Here is a 16,069-nt window from a genome sequence, read left to right as displayed (position 1 = left end):
GTTACCCAGATTATAGGTAATCTTGCAGGTTGGCTGCTGATAAAAGGGGCAGAAACAGATCTACAGTCTGACCTTTGAGCTGCTTACACTTAAAAAAAACCCCACAAGCATGTACCCCAAAGTCTGTCCGGCTACCCATGACAACATAATGTAGATTCTCACCAGTACTGGCCAGGGAGACTCGAGGTGGGAAGAGCGTGGCATGCAGATTGGCAGCAAGTCTTCTTGAATTTGCTGAGTTCTCCAAATTTGCCTCCAGCCGATACCCCATAGACGCCTGGTTCTAATATTAGAATCATAGAAGCATAGAAAATAAGGGCTGGGAGGAAGGTCATCTAGTCCAACACCCTGCTCAAAGCAGGACCATTGCAACTAGGTCATTACAGCCAGGGCTTTGTCTAGCTGGGTCTTAAAAACCTCCAAGGATGGAGAGTCCACAGTCTGTCTGGGTAACCTGTTCCAGTGCTGTACTACCCTCCTACTGAGAAAATTCTTCGTAATATCTAATCTAAACTTCCCTTGCTGCAATTTGAGATCATTGCTCCTTGTTCTGTCTGTCACCACTGAGAACAGTCCAGCTCCATCTTCTTTGCAACCCCCTTGCAGGGAGTTGAAGGCTGCTATTAGGTCTACTCTCAGTCTTCTCTTCTCTAGGCTAAATAAGCCCAGTTCCCTCAGCTTCTCTTTACAAGTCATGTGCCCCAGCCCCAAGCCATTTTCACTGCCCTTCGCTGGACTTTCTCCAATTTGCCCACATCCTTTCTGCAGTGGGGGGACCAAAATTGGACACGGTAGTCCAGATGTGACTTCACGAGTGCTAAATAGAGGGGCATAATCACTTCCATTGACATGCTGGCAACACACCTACCAATGCAGCCCAGGATGCCGTTATTGTCCACTGTAACCCCCAGGTCCTTTTCTGCAAATCTGCTGCCCAGCCAGTCAGCCCCCAGCCTGTACCAGCGCATGGGATTGTTCTGTCCTAAGTGCAGGATTTTGAACTTATCCTTGTTGACCCTCCTTCTGCCCAATCCTTCAATTTGTCTAGGTCACTCTGCATCCCAGCCCTACCCTCCAGCCTATCTACTACTCCCCCCAGATTGGTGTCACCTGCTGAGAGTGCACTCTGTGCCATCTTCCAGGTCGTTGTTGAAGATATTGAACAAAACCACCCCAAGCCTGACCCCGGGATACTCCACTTGATACCAGCTGCCAGCTAGACATCAAGCCATTGACTACTACACTCTGAGCCCGATGCTCCAGCCAGTTTTCTATCCACCTTACAGTCCATTCATCCATCCTATATATCCTTAGCTTGCCTACGAAAATGCTGTGGGAGACTAGATCAAAAACCTTGCTAAAATCAAGGTATACCACATCCACTGGTCTCCCCACATCCACAGAGCCCTTTTTCTCATCATAGAAGGCAATCAGGTTGGTCAGGCATGACTTGCCGCTGGTGAATCCATGCTGACTGTTCCTAGTAATCACCTTCTCCTTCTTGCTTAGAAATGGATTCCCTGAGGATCTGCTCCATGACTTTTCCAGGGACTGAGGTGAGGCTGACTGGTCTGTAGTTCCCTGAATCCTCCTTTTTCCCCTTCTTAAATATGGGTACTGTGTTTGCCCTCTTCTAATCATCCGGGACCTCTCCCGATCACCATGAGTTTTCAGAGATGATGGCCAGTGCTCCGTAATCACATCAGCCAGCTCCCTTGGTGACCTTAGGTGTATCCCATCTGGTCCCATGGACTTGTACCTGTCCAGCTTTTCTAAATAGTCCCTAACCTGTTCTTTCACTGCTGTTGGCTCCCCAAACTGTACTGCCAGATGCTGTAGTCTGGGAGCTGACCTTGCCTGTGAAGACGAGGTAAAAAAGGCATTGAACACGTCACCCTTTTCTGCATCCTCTGTCACTAGGTTGCCTCCCCCATTCAGTAAGAGACTCACACTTTCTCTGATCTTCCTCTTGGTACTGACATACCCTTCTTGTTCCCCTTCACATCCCCTGCTAGCTGCAACTCCAAATGCATTTGGCCTTCCTGATTTCATCCCTATATGCTTGAGCGATACTCTCATACTCCTCTCTAGTTGTTTGTCCACGTTTCCACTTCCTATATGCTTCCTTTTTGTGTTTTAGCTCATTGAAGAGTTCCCTGCTAAGCCAAGCTGTTCTTCTGCCACACTTGCTAGTCTTCCTGCCTATCAGGGTGGTTTGTTCCTGCACTCTCAATAAGGTTTCCTTAAAGTACAGCCAGCTCTCCTGGACTCCTCTCCCCCTCAGACTGGCTTCCCAGGGGGTCCTGCCCATGAGTGAGTCGAAGTCTGCTTTCCTGAAGTCCAAGATCCTTACTCTGCTGCTCTCCAGCCTTCCTTTCCTCAGGACCCCAAAATCAATCATCTCATGGTCACTGCTGCCCAACCACTACCACATTCCCCACCAATTCTTCCCTGTTTGTCAGCAGCAGGTGAAGACGAGCAAGCCCCTAATTGGATGCTCCAGCACTTGCACTAGGAAGTTGTCCCCAACACTTTACAAAAACTTCCTGGATTATAATAAATGACCTCTAATTGGTTTTATTTAAATTTTTTTGTTTCACTGAAACTTTTAGAACTGGCCTGGACCAGTTTTCTGGTAGACGTGAAAGGTGTCCATCAGTTGAGATTTATGGTTCTGTGAAAATTACACTTCTGGAGGGCAGGAGTCTTATCTCCTTCCTTCATCACTGCAGGATACTGCTTGCCCTCATCCTGTTCTTCTCTTCCCCAAAATTTATGATCTTCCGTAAACAATGCTGCTTTGTTTATTTTACAACTTATCTAAAAATCTTTAAAATATCTGTTATAACAAAATAACATCAAATAGTTGTGGTTACATCAAGGACTGTATCTTTGGGTTCTTTAATGTATTGTATATTTGGATTATTTAATGTTCTCTCCTTACTTTTAATAGTATCTCATTACTGGTTTATCTGGACATGTTGATGGTTTCCTTTGCTTTGCTTACGAAGCTGGTTGTCACATCTGCAAAGGTTTATTCTATGATCACTCAGAAATAGGCTTTGGGACCTTCTGCTTAGCCACACTACTGCAGCTTGGTCCCTTGAAAATAGCCAGGGCTGGCAATAAAGCCATATCTTCTCTTGCTCTCAACCCAACACCAGTAATGACAGTCAGGCAGTTAGAAATTAGCTGCCTCTGTTGCAAGAGATGTTCTCTCCCCATTTCTTTATCTGCTATCTCAATGGCTCTTCAGAAGAAACAGTGGCAGAAGTACCACCACTTTTGTCCATGAGTTCAGCAGAAAGGATACCAGATCCTTGCATTTAAAATGATGTCTTTTTTTTTCTTTACAAACTGCCCTTTTTGGACATAAGAACTGGAGCTGAACAGTGTTCTTTGGTGGATAAATTATTTGATGAAAACCACAGTTTTGGAGGAAACCGTTTGCAAATACAAGTAAAATCAAGCAAATAATTTAGGCTGGAAAAAATAAAAGGAAAAGTTTTGTGAGACCAAAATTGAAATTGGCTTGGTCCTTTTCATTTTGCCAGGGGAAAAAAACATACCGGGTTGACTGAAAAAAACTATTTGGTGCCTGGCCAGTGTAATAGCTAATCAGTCTAATAACTACTTCTGTTCTAAAAAGAGTTTATTTGACTAGGCAGTTTTGAAGGGCCTTCAGAAGAGTCATGAGATGGTTGATTTTGTTGCTACTGTTTGTGCTGCAGAGGTGCTGGGATCCTTAGTCAAGGTCAGAGCCCAGTACATAGAAGTCCCAGTCCAGATCAAAGGGGTCTTTGCAAACACAGACAAAGCCTGGGCATTTGCCCCTAAAGATCTTACCACTATAGCCCCAGCCTAGCAAATGGCTTGACCCTGGGCAGATTCTGTTGTTTGTAAGAGCCGCTCTTTGCTTTTCCCAGACCCAGACTCAGTCAAGCCAGGACTTAAGGCTTCACTGCAGTTGGACAAGGGCTGAATTATCTTTTTCTTTTAGTTCCTGATACAGAGAGCACTTCACTGGCACCTTCCATGTTCAATAGCCTCTTACAGCATGTGTTAGTATTGTAGTTCAGGCAGAGACCTATCTACCACCAACCTGCAGCTTCAAAATCAGCCTGAAGCAAACTGGACGGGGTACAATTCTACTTCTTTTTTACTTTCCTTGCAGTGGAAATACAAAATGTCATTTAATTATTGTTTGAACCCAGGTGATTCTCTCTTACTGTTGGAATTGTAAATGCCCAGAAGGTGTTTGTGCGTGTGTAATTTCATAGATACAATGAAATAATAACAACAATCAGCCTTCGACATTGGTGGGATCTTGCTCTCATTGTTCTAGTGCTTTTTCACCATGCAGCAAATGAAATGCCGGATCATGTGTCTATTCAGTTCAATGGCAAAGCTGCTGTGCATTAGGTAGTAAAGGAGCAGGACTCTAAAGCACCGGAGAGTAGAAGTCTATTTATGCAAATAAAAAGAGGAATGTGAAATCCATTTGCACAGAGTAATTTTTTGTAATACATTCATACACATTTGAAGTAATAAACTAGTGCTAGAGCATTGTGGGTATTTTTAATAATAACGATTTGGCTAAACATCTTTCTGTGGTATAGTCAGGAGTCATTTCACCCTCCAGTCAAATGCAGCCGCCTGTGGGCTAGTACACAGCAGTTCCTTAATGGCAATCAGCAATGCTACAGCACAGCTTTGGGCAGAGGGTGAAAAAGAGGTGCCCCATGTGACTGGGATGTCGGGGAAGTTTACAGAGACAAAGCAAATAATCTTCTTGATAATCCTTTCAGCATGGTCAGGATATATGCTGAATCCTGTTGAATAATTGCGTCTTAAAGGACATGCACGCAGAACCACAATATAATAACAAGAAAACAAAAGAGCTGTAGTTTTCTTACAATCTGCCTGACTCCATTGGTTATACCTTTCATGGAAGGGGTGTCTAAATAAAGAGTGGTCTTTCTTTTGCTTTCCTTTGAAACCGTCTTACGTGGCTCATCTGTCTTTTCCTTTCCTTTCCAGGTTCTACATTGAAAGCATCTCTTATCTAAAAGATAATGCCACCATCGAGCTGTTTTTCCTGAATGCAAAGTCCTGCATCTACAAGGTAAGGGCCCCTTTGCATTGAAGATTGGATTAAGGGGGCAAAAAAAGTCTGGCTCCTTCACCTGGATCAGGGATTGTCAGTCTACCCCCAGTTCGAGGGTGCTGCAGTTAGCTGGCTGCTTCCATTGCCCCAAGCAAGGGTTGTCAGCTAAAATAAATATCTGTAGCAAGTCTAATGAAATGAAGGAAGCTATTCATGTCATGGTTGGGGCCTGTGGGGGGAAACAATTGTGCTATATAAATGCATCAGCGTACAAACACCAGGGAGGCAGAAGACCTGTTTAAGTTAAAAGGACAATGTTGGTTCAAGGACTAATGGATATAAATTGGCCATGAATGCTTTTAGACTGGAACCGCATTTATACACGTGCTCCAGAAGTGAGGGAGAAAGGGGGGAAGCTTTAATCAGAATGGCTCTGAGACACATTCAAATTAAAGTGCCTGGAGTTTCTCATGTATCAGCATCCCCGTGCTTAAAAATGTAAAAATGGCGGCGGGGGCACTTTATCTAAAGCTTCTCAAATGAGCTTTAGATAATGTGCCTCCACTGCCATTTTTAAGTGCAGGGACACTGATACACGAAATGCTGGAGGCTGCTGTAGTGCAGTAATTGCCACGCTCCAGCAGACTCGTTTAATTGAGTCTGCTCCGATGTGCTGGAATTACAGCGTGTCGGAGCAGCCTCATTGCTCGTGTATAGGTGCCTGAAATGACTAATCATCATGGAGGCTGTGGAACAGCCTTTGTGGAGGAGCACCAGGAGCTTAAAAATGTAACTATTCCTAAGATGGAGTTTGCTAAATCAATGAATAGGTTTGTAGGACTTGATCGGTTGCCTGCAGAAATAAGAGATGAGACACCATGGTCCAGGAGTTCCCTTCCCGTCCCTACAACCAACCGTCCATCACTGTACCCAGCTCTTTGCAAAGTTCATTCTTTTAAGTTTGGTCCATCCATTGCTGTATCTGCCCTAAACCAGAAGTTGAAGGATTGATTCTCCTGTTGCTTATGGGGAAGCAGTTAGAAATAAGTCCTAGAGTCATAGGGAAGTAAGCCTAGAAGGGACCTCCAGAGGTCATCTAGTCCAGCCCCCTGAATGAGACAAGATCATCCCTATACAAACCATCCTATACAAATCCATTATGTAACCTATTAGCAAAACTACAGACTCAACCCTGACACCACCACAAGACATAATACCATAACCTACCACAAGTAAAGAAGGGGGACCACGGTGACCAACGTCCTTTGAAATCAGCGTCATAACACCAGCGTGAGAAGACACTCATGCTTTGAGGTCAGAGAAGTCTCTTAGAGGGGGCAGTGGGTCAATGGTGCATCTCTCCTGCTTGGCTGCCATATGTCTGTCCTGGGCACTGTCTTCCCTGTGGTGTCCCCTGTGGGCTGAGCTGCCTGTCCCACAGTGCCCTGACAGACGTGAGAGGGCGAGCATCTCAAAATGCTCTATGCCGATGAATTAGCTCTGGGGAGACAACAGTTATATTCAATATACAGATAGGAACCGGGGTACAGAGGGAGTGAGTGGCTTGCCCAAGGCATCACAGGATGCCTGTGGCAGACCAGATCTACCTCATTTTCCTCGGTGCAGGCCATCAGATATGGACAGTGTTTGCAATCACTGCTCAGACACTGACTTTTTTCTGTAGCTCTGGCCAAGCTGTTTAGACCCAGGTCCCATATGGAATTTAGGAGCCTAACTCCTAGTGAAGTCCATTGGCATTAGGCACTTGACTTTAAAGATATGGGACTTCCCTCCTAACATCAGTAAAACAGGGATCAGACCTGCCTTCCATCTCATCGAGCTTGTTCTTACAGCACAGCCATAGCTGTTGCCTCTGAGTGCCTCTTATGAGGATATCCTGCCTCCAATGCCTCTGTCTTTGAAGTGCTTTGCTGATGCTGCTGTTTCAGCTATGGGGCAGGGGGCCATGTAAATCTAAACAAACAAAAAAATGAACCAAGAGACAATATTTTTAAAGTCCTTCCATCCAGGAGACATTTCCACTCCCTCAGCAACCTCCCGACTTTTCCTCTCCCCTTTCATTTTTTAACCACATCTGAGTGCCTGCTTTCCACAGACCCCCAAGATCCCACCTTGAAAGTAAATGAAATCAAAGCACAAAGCTGACAGGAGGGGGCTTGCAACTTCCAAAAAAGTGGCCGTCATCTAGCGTTTTAGGAAGCAAGGCTTCTGTTCATTTACAGAATAAAAAGTGTGGAATCACTGCAAATCAGTTGCTTGCAAATGCAGGGGGCTGGGTCAATGGCCAGGAGCTCTTTTCTAGTCCTATGTTCCTACCGCTCCCAGATAACGGACTTCAGGTAGTGAGAGGGCTAGATCAGCAGAGGGCACCCTTGTCACTGAACTGAACATCAGGACCTGTTTCCCGAGCTGTTGGCTGGGGGCGGAGAGATGAACCCCTCCTTTGGGCCAGTGCACAGGGCAACTTGTTTGTGCCAAAAGCTCCTCTGGCCTGTGGCCTTCTGAGAAACACCAGCCTGTTGTCACGAGTTACCTTAAACAAAAGTGTCCCATGGGCATTGCTCTGAGTACAGACGTGTTCACCCATTGTAAGTGCTGCTGAGGGGAGTGACACAGTCGTTTTCCCCTGTCTATACTTGCAAGTCACCGTGCAATAGGGACAGGAGTGGGGGAGACCCCAGGATCAGGTTCGAGTCATCTGAGATGTTAACCCAGAGCCCCAGTGTACCACATCCTGGCAGAAGGGTAGATCCCTGAGCCTACAGATTCCCAGGGATCTGTGCAGACCTTGGGAGATCAAGATCACCCACGCCAAGACCCTTTTCCTCCATGCGGCCCCTGAAATGCTTGCACACGCGCTCACCCCTGACACCTGCTGCAGCTGGGCTGCCTTGGGACCTCTCGCTGGACCTGCCAAGCCCTCCTGCAAACCTCCCTGCCAGGTGGGTCCTGGTGGGTGGTTCGAGTCTGGGAATCCAACAGAGGCTTCTTGCAGCTGGAAAACTGGGTGTCCACCCCAGCACTTCCCTGGCAAAGTGACTCCTAGTGACTCACCTCCCATCTGTCAGTGAGGAAGCAGCCGGTGAGTGGGATTATGACTGATTCACAAACAAGTGCATTGTGCTTGTCCCAGCAAGCAATTTGCTCAGTAAGCGATATTAGCCAGCACCAAGATGATCTGAAGCTCTGGGCCTCGCCCTGCTCCGGCGTCTCAGCCATGCACAATCAGACCACTGTTCTTCCATGTCTCCTGGCTTCAGCAGGGATAAGGCACAGGCAAGGACACCACTGAACCTGGTCCAGCAGTGTCTTTGCCCAGCTCTGCTCTACAGCAAGGTTGCCATTACAAACGCTTACTCAGCCCACTGCCTGACTTTGGGAACGCTGCCAGGAAAAGCTGAGGCCGCTGTTCTTTTTTTGGAGGAGGCTTTAATAAAAGAAAGTGGGGGAAAAAAAAGAATCAGAAAAGCTGGGTTGGCCTATTTTCATCTGGCCTCTTCTGCAAACATTACTTTGCACAATCCAATGCGCTGTCATCCTGGTGCAAAAATAGCCCAGTCAGATTCGGACTCTCCCACTCAGGTCCTGCCTAGTCTCACTTCTTGCCTCCGTCAGGGCTTGCTTGGTTTTAACATATGCACTGCACTTGCGAGCTGCAGCCCAGAAAGCCAGGTGCTCTGTTTAAATGTAGGAGGGGGGAGGACAGTACAAAGGGCCTGCCAATATGTGAAGGATCTCTCCACAGCAAAAGAGGGGCCAGTGATGATGCTTAGACAGTGTGTGGCCCCCCACTGAAGTGGGCTTTTTTGGTAAGAACTGAACTGAGGCCCCAGCAGACTGCACTTTCCCACTCGGTCTCTGCATGGAGTTCCCGTCGGCTTATTCCCCCGCAGCTACCATGCAGCTATACTTCACTGGACAAGGGGCCCAGCCATACTCCTCCCAGAGACAGCACAGTTGGGTATAAGTCGGAAGGGCCCATGAGCCCTCTGGAAAGCGCTCATCTCTTTGTGATCAAGTCAAAAGTCTACCACTGTCATTAAGACACAGCAGACTCACATCAAAGGAGGGTTGTGGTCAGCAGTATGTCTGGCCACCTTGGACTCCCAGTCTGAAGGACCAGCCACTCACAGCTGATCCAGCTGGAGACATGAGGCTAAAGAGAGGCCCGAGTCATGCTTTTGGGACCATAACAAGACTCCTTGACTGTTCTGTCATCATGCCACAGGTGTATGTGCAGTGGTCCTCTATAAATAATGCACAATAACAGTAAACTCCTATTGGTCAAAAGTCTTGACTTAGCCTGAAGGCTTTCTTAGTCATCCAGCCATCACCACTGATGCCCCTGGAAAACTGGTGCTATGGAAAGCGTGTATCTTTTCTTTATGGTTCTCCGAAGTGGGGTGGGAGACATGGGTACTCTCCCCCTTCTGCATTAGCTGCACTTTTGGTGGTTGTAGGAGCGAACACACATCGTTGTGGGCTCCCAGGCACCACAGGTCTCCTTGCCTTCTCTCAAGGCTCCCCAGCTGCCCTTCCTGTGAGGTTTAGATGTCATCATCTGGCACTTTCTTTGTGTTGATTTAACTTATACCACAATTGTGTTCCCCTGATACGTGTCATTCCCCCAGTCCCCATGCATCATTAGCAGACTCGGCCCAATTAAATTAGGTGGTTAAGCAACAGCTGAGCACAGGGAAAATGAGGGAAGCTTCTGTATTGCAGCCTTGGTCTCATTAGAAGGTAACCTCGGTGGGTTGTTAGAGAGGAGCTGAGGTCGATAGCTCTTTTTAAAAGCTGGCACTGAGAAAGAAACAGGCAATGCCATATCACCTGGGTCATGGTCTCTATTTTACCCTTATTTGCCAGGAGCAGAGGCAGCACAGTTATTATGGCTCATGAACTGAGGTGTGCCCCTTACCTGCATGGGCACATCAGGTGACACCAGTGTCTCCAGTTGAACCAGCTGTGAGTGCCTGGTCATTCAGGCTGGGAGTCCAAGGTGTTACTGGCCACATCACTCCCTTGTGTGCCGTTGGCTATATCATCATGGCTCCTTAAAGTTAGGACTTCAGTCCTGGTTCTGTGTTTCTTTCCAGATGCAGTAAAACAATAGATTAAATTCTGAAAAACCTGCAGGAAACATCCAAATCTCCGTAGGGGTGATCTGTACAAGGGCCCAGTCCATGTGACTGCCTCTCACAACAAGCCCCTACATCCCTCTTCTGGCTGAGTTCATAAGTCATGCTTCATTTACCAGGGCAGCACCCTGCATATTTTGTTTCCTCCACATCACAACGAGCACATTCGGCTTCTGGGAGTACTGGAAACCCTTTCAAGTCAGACCAGAGGAGAAGGCAGGAACTGCTCACTTCGCTGTGCTGTGACAAGGAAGAGATGCAGGTTCTTCCCGAGGGCGCTGAAATGTTAGTGAACTCTCCTTTTTTTATTTTTGCTTCAGGAGCTCATTGAGGTAGACAGCGAAGTGGTGTTTGAATTGGCTGCATACATCTTGCAGGTAGGCAACAATTTCTCGTTCTTCCTACATGGGCTAGATCTGTTATTAAGCATTTGACAATAATGCCTACGGGACTTACACCAGCTGGACAGGAAGGCAGCAGAGTGGGGATTATTTTGCCAAACCAGGGGGGAAAAGCCAGGACCCTTTCATGCTGGATTGTAACCTTGCAGCCCTGGCTGAGGACAGGGCACCGCGTGGCAGTGCTGCTCCAGGAAGGGGACAGGAACCAGATTGTGACTCAGAATCTGGTTCCTGCTTCCCCTCTGCACCAGGGCTGTGGAAGTGATCTGGACTAGCCCTTTAGCTGGCACCAGTTACATCCCCTACTGCAGTGGTCTCCAAACTTTTTTGATCGCGCACCCCTATCAGTAAAAAATTTTTGAGCACACCCCCTCAATATATGTATATTTATACTTGTGCACCCCTATCAGTAAAAAATTTTTGAGCACGCACCTACAATATATGTATTTATATTCACGCACCCCCATCAGTAAAAAATTTTTGAGCACGTGCCCCCAATATAAGTATATTAATAGAAATAGAAGTTCTAATATTTTCTTCCTGCACCCCAATGGATCGTCTTGCACACCCCCTAGGGTGCATGCACCCCACTTTGGAGACCAGTGCCCCACTGTATCCCCTGTAGCTGTGCTGACTGGCACTTTGGAGCAGGCTGGAGCCGACCATGCCAAGTCACACCTGGAGTTGCCTATCAGGACAGGAGGGAAAAGAAGAGCATCCCCTGCCCCCTTGCCCCCCTTGCAGACTGATGGGGTAGTATTCTGCACCAAGCAGTCCACACACCAGTACAAGGGAGCCTTCATGCCCCATCAGGCCTGAGGTGTGTGAAGGGTCACAGTTGAGCCCTTATTAATTTGCATCCATGAAACCTACCTAGCAGTACTTGGCACTTCCATTTTTAGCACTGTCCACTTCTGGCTTCCACATGGCATTACGCATTCACAAATTAAGAGCCACAGCAACATTGGGTGAGGCCCTAGTAACCAACTGTTTGCATTCACTTCGCACCGACATCTATGACTATACACTGTGCAGGACACTGGATTGTGAAGCATCATATCTGGAGCTAAGGAAACTGTTTAGCACTGAAGTGGTGGGATGAGAACTTCATAGGCCAAATCCCGACCTGGTGAGCACCGTTCCAAAGGCACAGCTGTACCTGTTTACACCAGATTTGAAGTTGACCCCATGTTTTACTAAAACCTGCTCTCTCCAGTCAGGCACTGATATAAGTACTGTGGCGATACTGCCATGCTTCAAGGTGAGTTCTGGTACACATGTCTCCGGTGACACGCTCCCTGCAAACAGATCTCAAAACCTGAGTTGGAAAGCAGCTGAAGCACAAAGGAAGGAATACAGGACAAATTATCAATAGTGCAAAGTTTGCAGTTCACTACAGGCAACCAGAGTGAATCTGCTTAGAACAGTGGTGCTCAGCCTTTTGGCCCCACGGCCCAGATGAGGGCTGTAGGGCTGGTCCATGGGCAAGATTGGACCCCATGCCCCAGGAGCAGGCCCCAGGGTCCCATGCTGCTGTGAGCACTGGATCTAGCTCAAGAGCTTCCCACAGACCCATAGAAAGTATCATGGGCGAGATGACACAGTATCAGGGACCAGCCCATGGGGCAGGGCTTAACCACCCCTGATTTAGACGGGCATGGAGGGGGGGAGGTCCTCTTTTTTTGTGTCCTCTTTTTTTTCCTTGTGACAAAGTGGGTTTTTTGTTTTGTTTTGTTTTGTTTCAAGCAATGATTGTCATGGGAGAAGAGCAAAGATAATTGTCAGCTGACTCTTTTTTCCCCTCTTGTCAGTAGTTTTTAGTCTTTTCCCAGTCAACCATGAGTCTACAATCCTAAAGGATCCATGTGAAACAGCTAAGCCATTTCATCAGAAGGTGTTAATAAATAGACATTGCACTTCTATAGGGCTTTTCATCGTACAGAAGCAATTAGTGCAAAGGGGTTTCAACCTTCATTATATAACAGGAGAGAGAGAGAGAGAACAATTAAAAGCACATTGCAATAATTGCATATTGGCCTGCGGGGTGAATACACATCAAACAGTAAACTCATTGTAGAAATTAGCAGTAGTGATATTAACCTATTGCCTGTACATCCTAATGAATACCTGAAGCAATCAGTGACATATATATGCAAGCCAAAGTCAAATAGGCCACTGTAACCCCTGATTGCTGTGGTCTTAACTCTTGACCATCTCAGACAAACACAGGGAGCACATCTACATGAGATGTTTACTGTACAGTTGCCTAATTAACTGTGCAGTAAATGTCTCAGCATCTGCAGGTTTGCCCCTATTAGGGCGCACAAAACTAATAAACTCAGCAGCAAGGTAGGACTTGTAAATACAAGCCCTACCCTGTTGCAGATTTTTTCCGTGAGCAGCAGCACACGTGTAGACACTGAGCCAGCTGGCTGGGGCACAAGGGTGCTTCAGTGTGGAGGCTGCTTGCCGGCTAGCCCTGCACTGAAGCACCCTTGTGCCCCAGCCACCCCCTCCATAGCACATTGGGCCTGGCTGGAGCAGCCCCAGGCTGGCAGGCTGACCCCCAGGCCTCCTGCCACCTGGGGCTACTGAAACCCAGCTCAATGTGCTGTGGTTCGGGTACCTCTGTAAACAGTGCACCCAGGAACTTTCTGGGAACAATGAACTGCAAAGCAGTGAGCTCCACAGTAAATTGCTGTGTGTTAATGGCTTGTGTAGATGTGCCCAGGATGGCATACATATTGAGGCAGTAGTTTCATAGATTTCATAGACATTAGGGCTGGAAGGGACCTCATAAGATCATCGGGTCCAGCCCCCTGCCCAAGGGGCAGGAAGTCAGCTAGGGTCAAAGGATCCCAGCATGATAAGCATCCAAAGGTTTCTTTAAAGTGTCTAGAGTAGGTGCTTGCACCACCTCTGGAGGCAGTCTATTCTAGGCCTTGGGGGTTTGACAGTAAAGCACTTCTGCCTTATGTCCAGACTAAAATGGTCTTGCAGGAATTTGTGACCATTGGACCTTGTCATCCCCTGGGGTGCTCTGGTGAACAGGCGTTCCCTCAGATCCTGATGCACGCCCCTTACGTACTTATAGGTTGCCACCAAGTCACCCCTGAGCTTGCGCTTCTCCAGGCTGAAGAGTCCCATAGCTCGCAGCCGTTTTTCATCAGACCTGTTCTCTTGCCCTCTGATCAAGTGTTTGGCTCTCCTCTGGACTCTCTCAAGCTTCTCCACGTCCTTCCTGAATTGTGGTGCCCAGAACCGGATGCAGTACTAGCTGGGGTATCGCATTGATGGCTCATATTCATCTTGTGGTCAGTCATGACCCCCAAGTCTCTTTTGGCCGTGATGCTAGTGAATGTAGCACTGCCAAGCCTATAAGTGTGGTGTGGGGTTTTCCACCCCCGCTGAGGTGGAGCACCTTGCATTTCTCCATATTGAATGCCATCAGGTTTTCATCTGCCTGCCTTGCAAGCCTGTCGAGGTCAGCCTGGATCACCAACCTATCCTCAAATGTGGGCACTCTTCCCCAAAGTTTGGTGTTGTCAGCAAACTTGGCCAGCCCACTTCTGACACCAGAGCCCAGGTCATTTATAAAGACACTGAAGAGGACAGGTCCGAGAACAGAGCCTTGGGGGACACCACTGGTCACTGAGCGCCACCTTCACTCGGTTCCATCTCTGGGTCCGACCTCAGAGCCAGTTCCCCAGCCCTTGGACTGTAATGTAGTCGAGGCCATAGTTGCCCAATTTTTTCCAGGAAGACATCATGGGACACCAGGTCAAAGGCTTTTTTTAAGTCCAAATATATGATATCAACCTCTTCCCTTTTGTCCAGGTGATACATCAGGAATGAGATTGGTCAGGCAAGACCTACCCACAACAAACCTGTGCTGGCTGTCCCTTAGGATGTTGCCTTCTATTAGCCTGTCAAGAATGGTTTCTTTGATCCTTTTTTCCAAGATCTTCTCAGGGATTGAGGTCAAACTGATGGGCCTGTAGTTTCCCGGATCTTCTTTCCTCCCTTTCTTGAAGATAGGCACCACATTGGCCCTCTTCCAATCTTCACATACTTTGCCCAAGAGCCACGGTTCTCAGATATCCCTGCCAGTGGCCAGGATAGTGCTAGCTGGAAGTATGCCTTAATGAAATCAGTCGAGACAGATCCTTCCTTTCCTCTGTGTAGCCAGGTATAATTATTACAACCCCGGTGAGAGGCTGCACAGCAAAGTGGATACGTTATCACCCAAGTGCATGCAGTACCCACACTGTAGCTTGTAGCCCCAGCTGAGTCTATAGCCGGGTAGCTCAAGATTAAAACACCACCGTGCTTAGACTATAAGGTTTTGTGTGTGGACATAAGGCAAATTAAGAACGACACTGGATTAAGAAGCTCCAGCACTGACCAGATGCAAGTTAGTTTACAGTGTATATATTACAAACACTTAGGTCAAAAGGACAGAAATGTGAGGAGAACACTGCATCCATCAGGAAGTAGAGGCAGGAATGCAAAATCCATCCTCAGGCTGGAATCAAGTGTCAAGGGGTTTTCAATGACCTTAAATCACTTAGACTGCAGGCATCTTCTAGCACTGCATGACCCTAACACGGTGCTGATGGCCTGGTGTAGCACACAGTGGAAAGAGCACGCTGGCTAATTCACTAGCACCTATGATAGGAGAGGGGAGTCTGCTCAAGTTCTAGCCCCGTTGAATATTCTCTGCTGTAATATGTACAGCACCCCGACTTCATTTAAAGGTCTGCTACTGAAAATACCAGTGAACTCCATTAGGAAATGCTTGAACCTTGAACATTAAAGATTGCACATTGATTTACATGTGTGGATTTTAATGATAAATATTTTTCCCATCATTTTGCAGGAAGCGAAAGGAGACTTCTCAAGGTGAGCTGGTTTGCAGTTCTTTCTGTGGCATGATTTGTTCTAAAAATGGAGTCAACTGCGTGCACTAGAGGAGCAATGTGGCTCCACTTATAACTGCACAGCAATGGGAATACTTCATGGTGTCGCTAGCCTAGACATGATGTTTCCTGAACTCATTTATCCCCCAGATACAGACTTTGACTGGACCCCATATGGAAAACAGCATTGTTTGTGATTACATTGTTCCTGCATGTCTTGATGTGCTTGTGAAGTTCAGGAAATGGAGTAGTATGCAGAAGGAAATTACTAAGGAAATGACTCGACAATCACTGTTGTAATAACACACATCCAACAAGAGGTGATGTTAAAAATCTGTCACTGGCTGGCCTTCCGGTTTGAACTCAGGCCCAGGTTTTTCAGAGGCAGGCTTTGAGCTTGGGTGCTACGGTTTGGTGGCACCTCAAGTTTTGACAGCCCTTGAACCTGGCATTGAGGAATGTTATATTGTTCAAGGGAGT

The 16,069-nt window shown here is 47.2% G+C and overlaps 1 protein-coding gene across 6 annotated transcripts in view; it reads left to right on the top strand.

The window, feature by feature from the left end:
- FRMD4A (FERM domain containing 4A) overlaps positions 1–16,069 on the top strand; it is a 272,648-nt gene that overhangs the window by 174,988 nt on the left and 81,591 nt on the right. For all 6 annotated transcript variants that reach the window (XM_090041830.1, XM_090041829.1, XM_090041828.1 and 3 more), the window contains exons 5-7: positions 5,041–5,125; positions 10,590–10,646; positions 15,550–15,572. In XM_090041830.1, coding sequence (XP_089897956.1) covers positions 5,041–5,125; positions 10,590–10,646; positions 15,550–15,572 — 165 coding nt within the window. The remainder of the gene's footprint in view (positions 1–5,040; positions 5,126–10,589; positions 10,647–15,549; positions 15,573–16,069) is intronic.

The sequence above is a fragment of the Crocodylus siamensis genome, chromosome 4, assembly GCF_052110815.1.
Source record: "Crocodylus siamensis isolate JL-2025a chromosome 4, ASM5211081v1, whole genome shotgun sequence".
NCBI lineage: Eukaryota > Metazoa > Chordata > Crocodylia > Crocodylidae > Crocodylus > Crocodylus siamensis.
The sequence above is the reverse complement of the archived record's forward strand: the minus strand, read 5'-3'. Positions and strand labels throughout refer to the sequence as shown.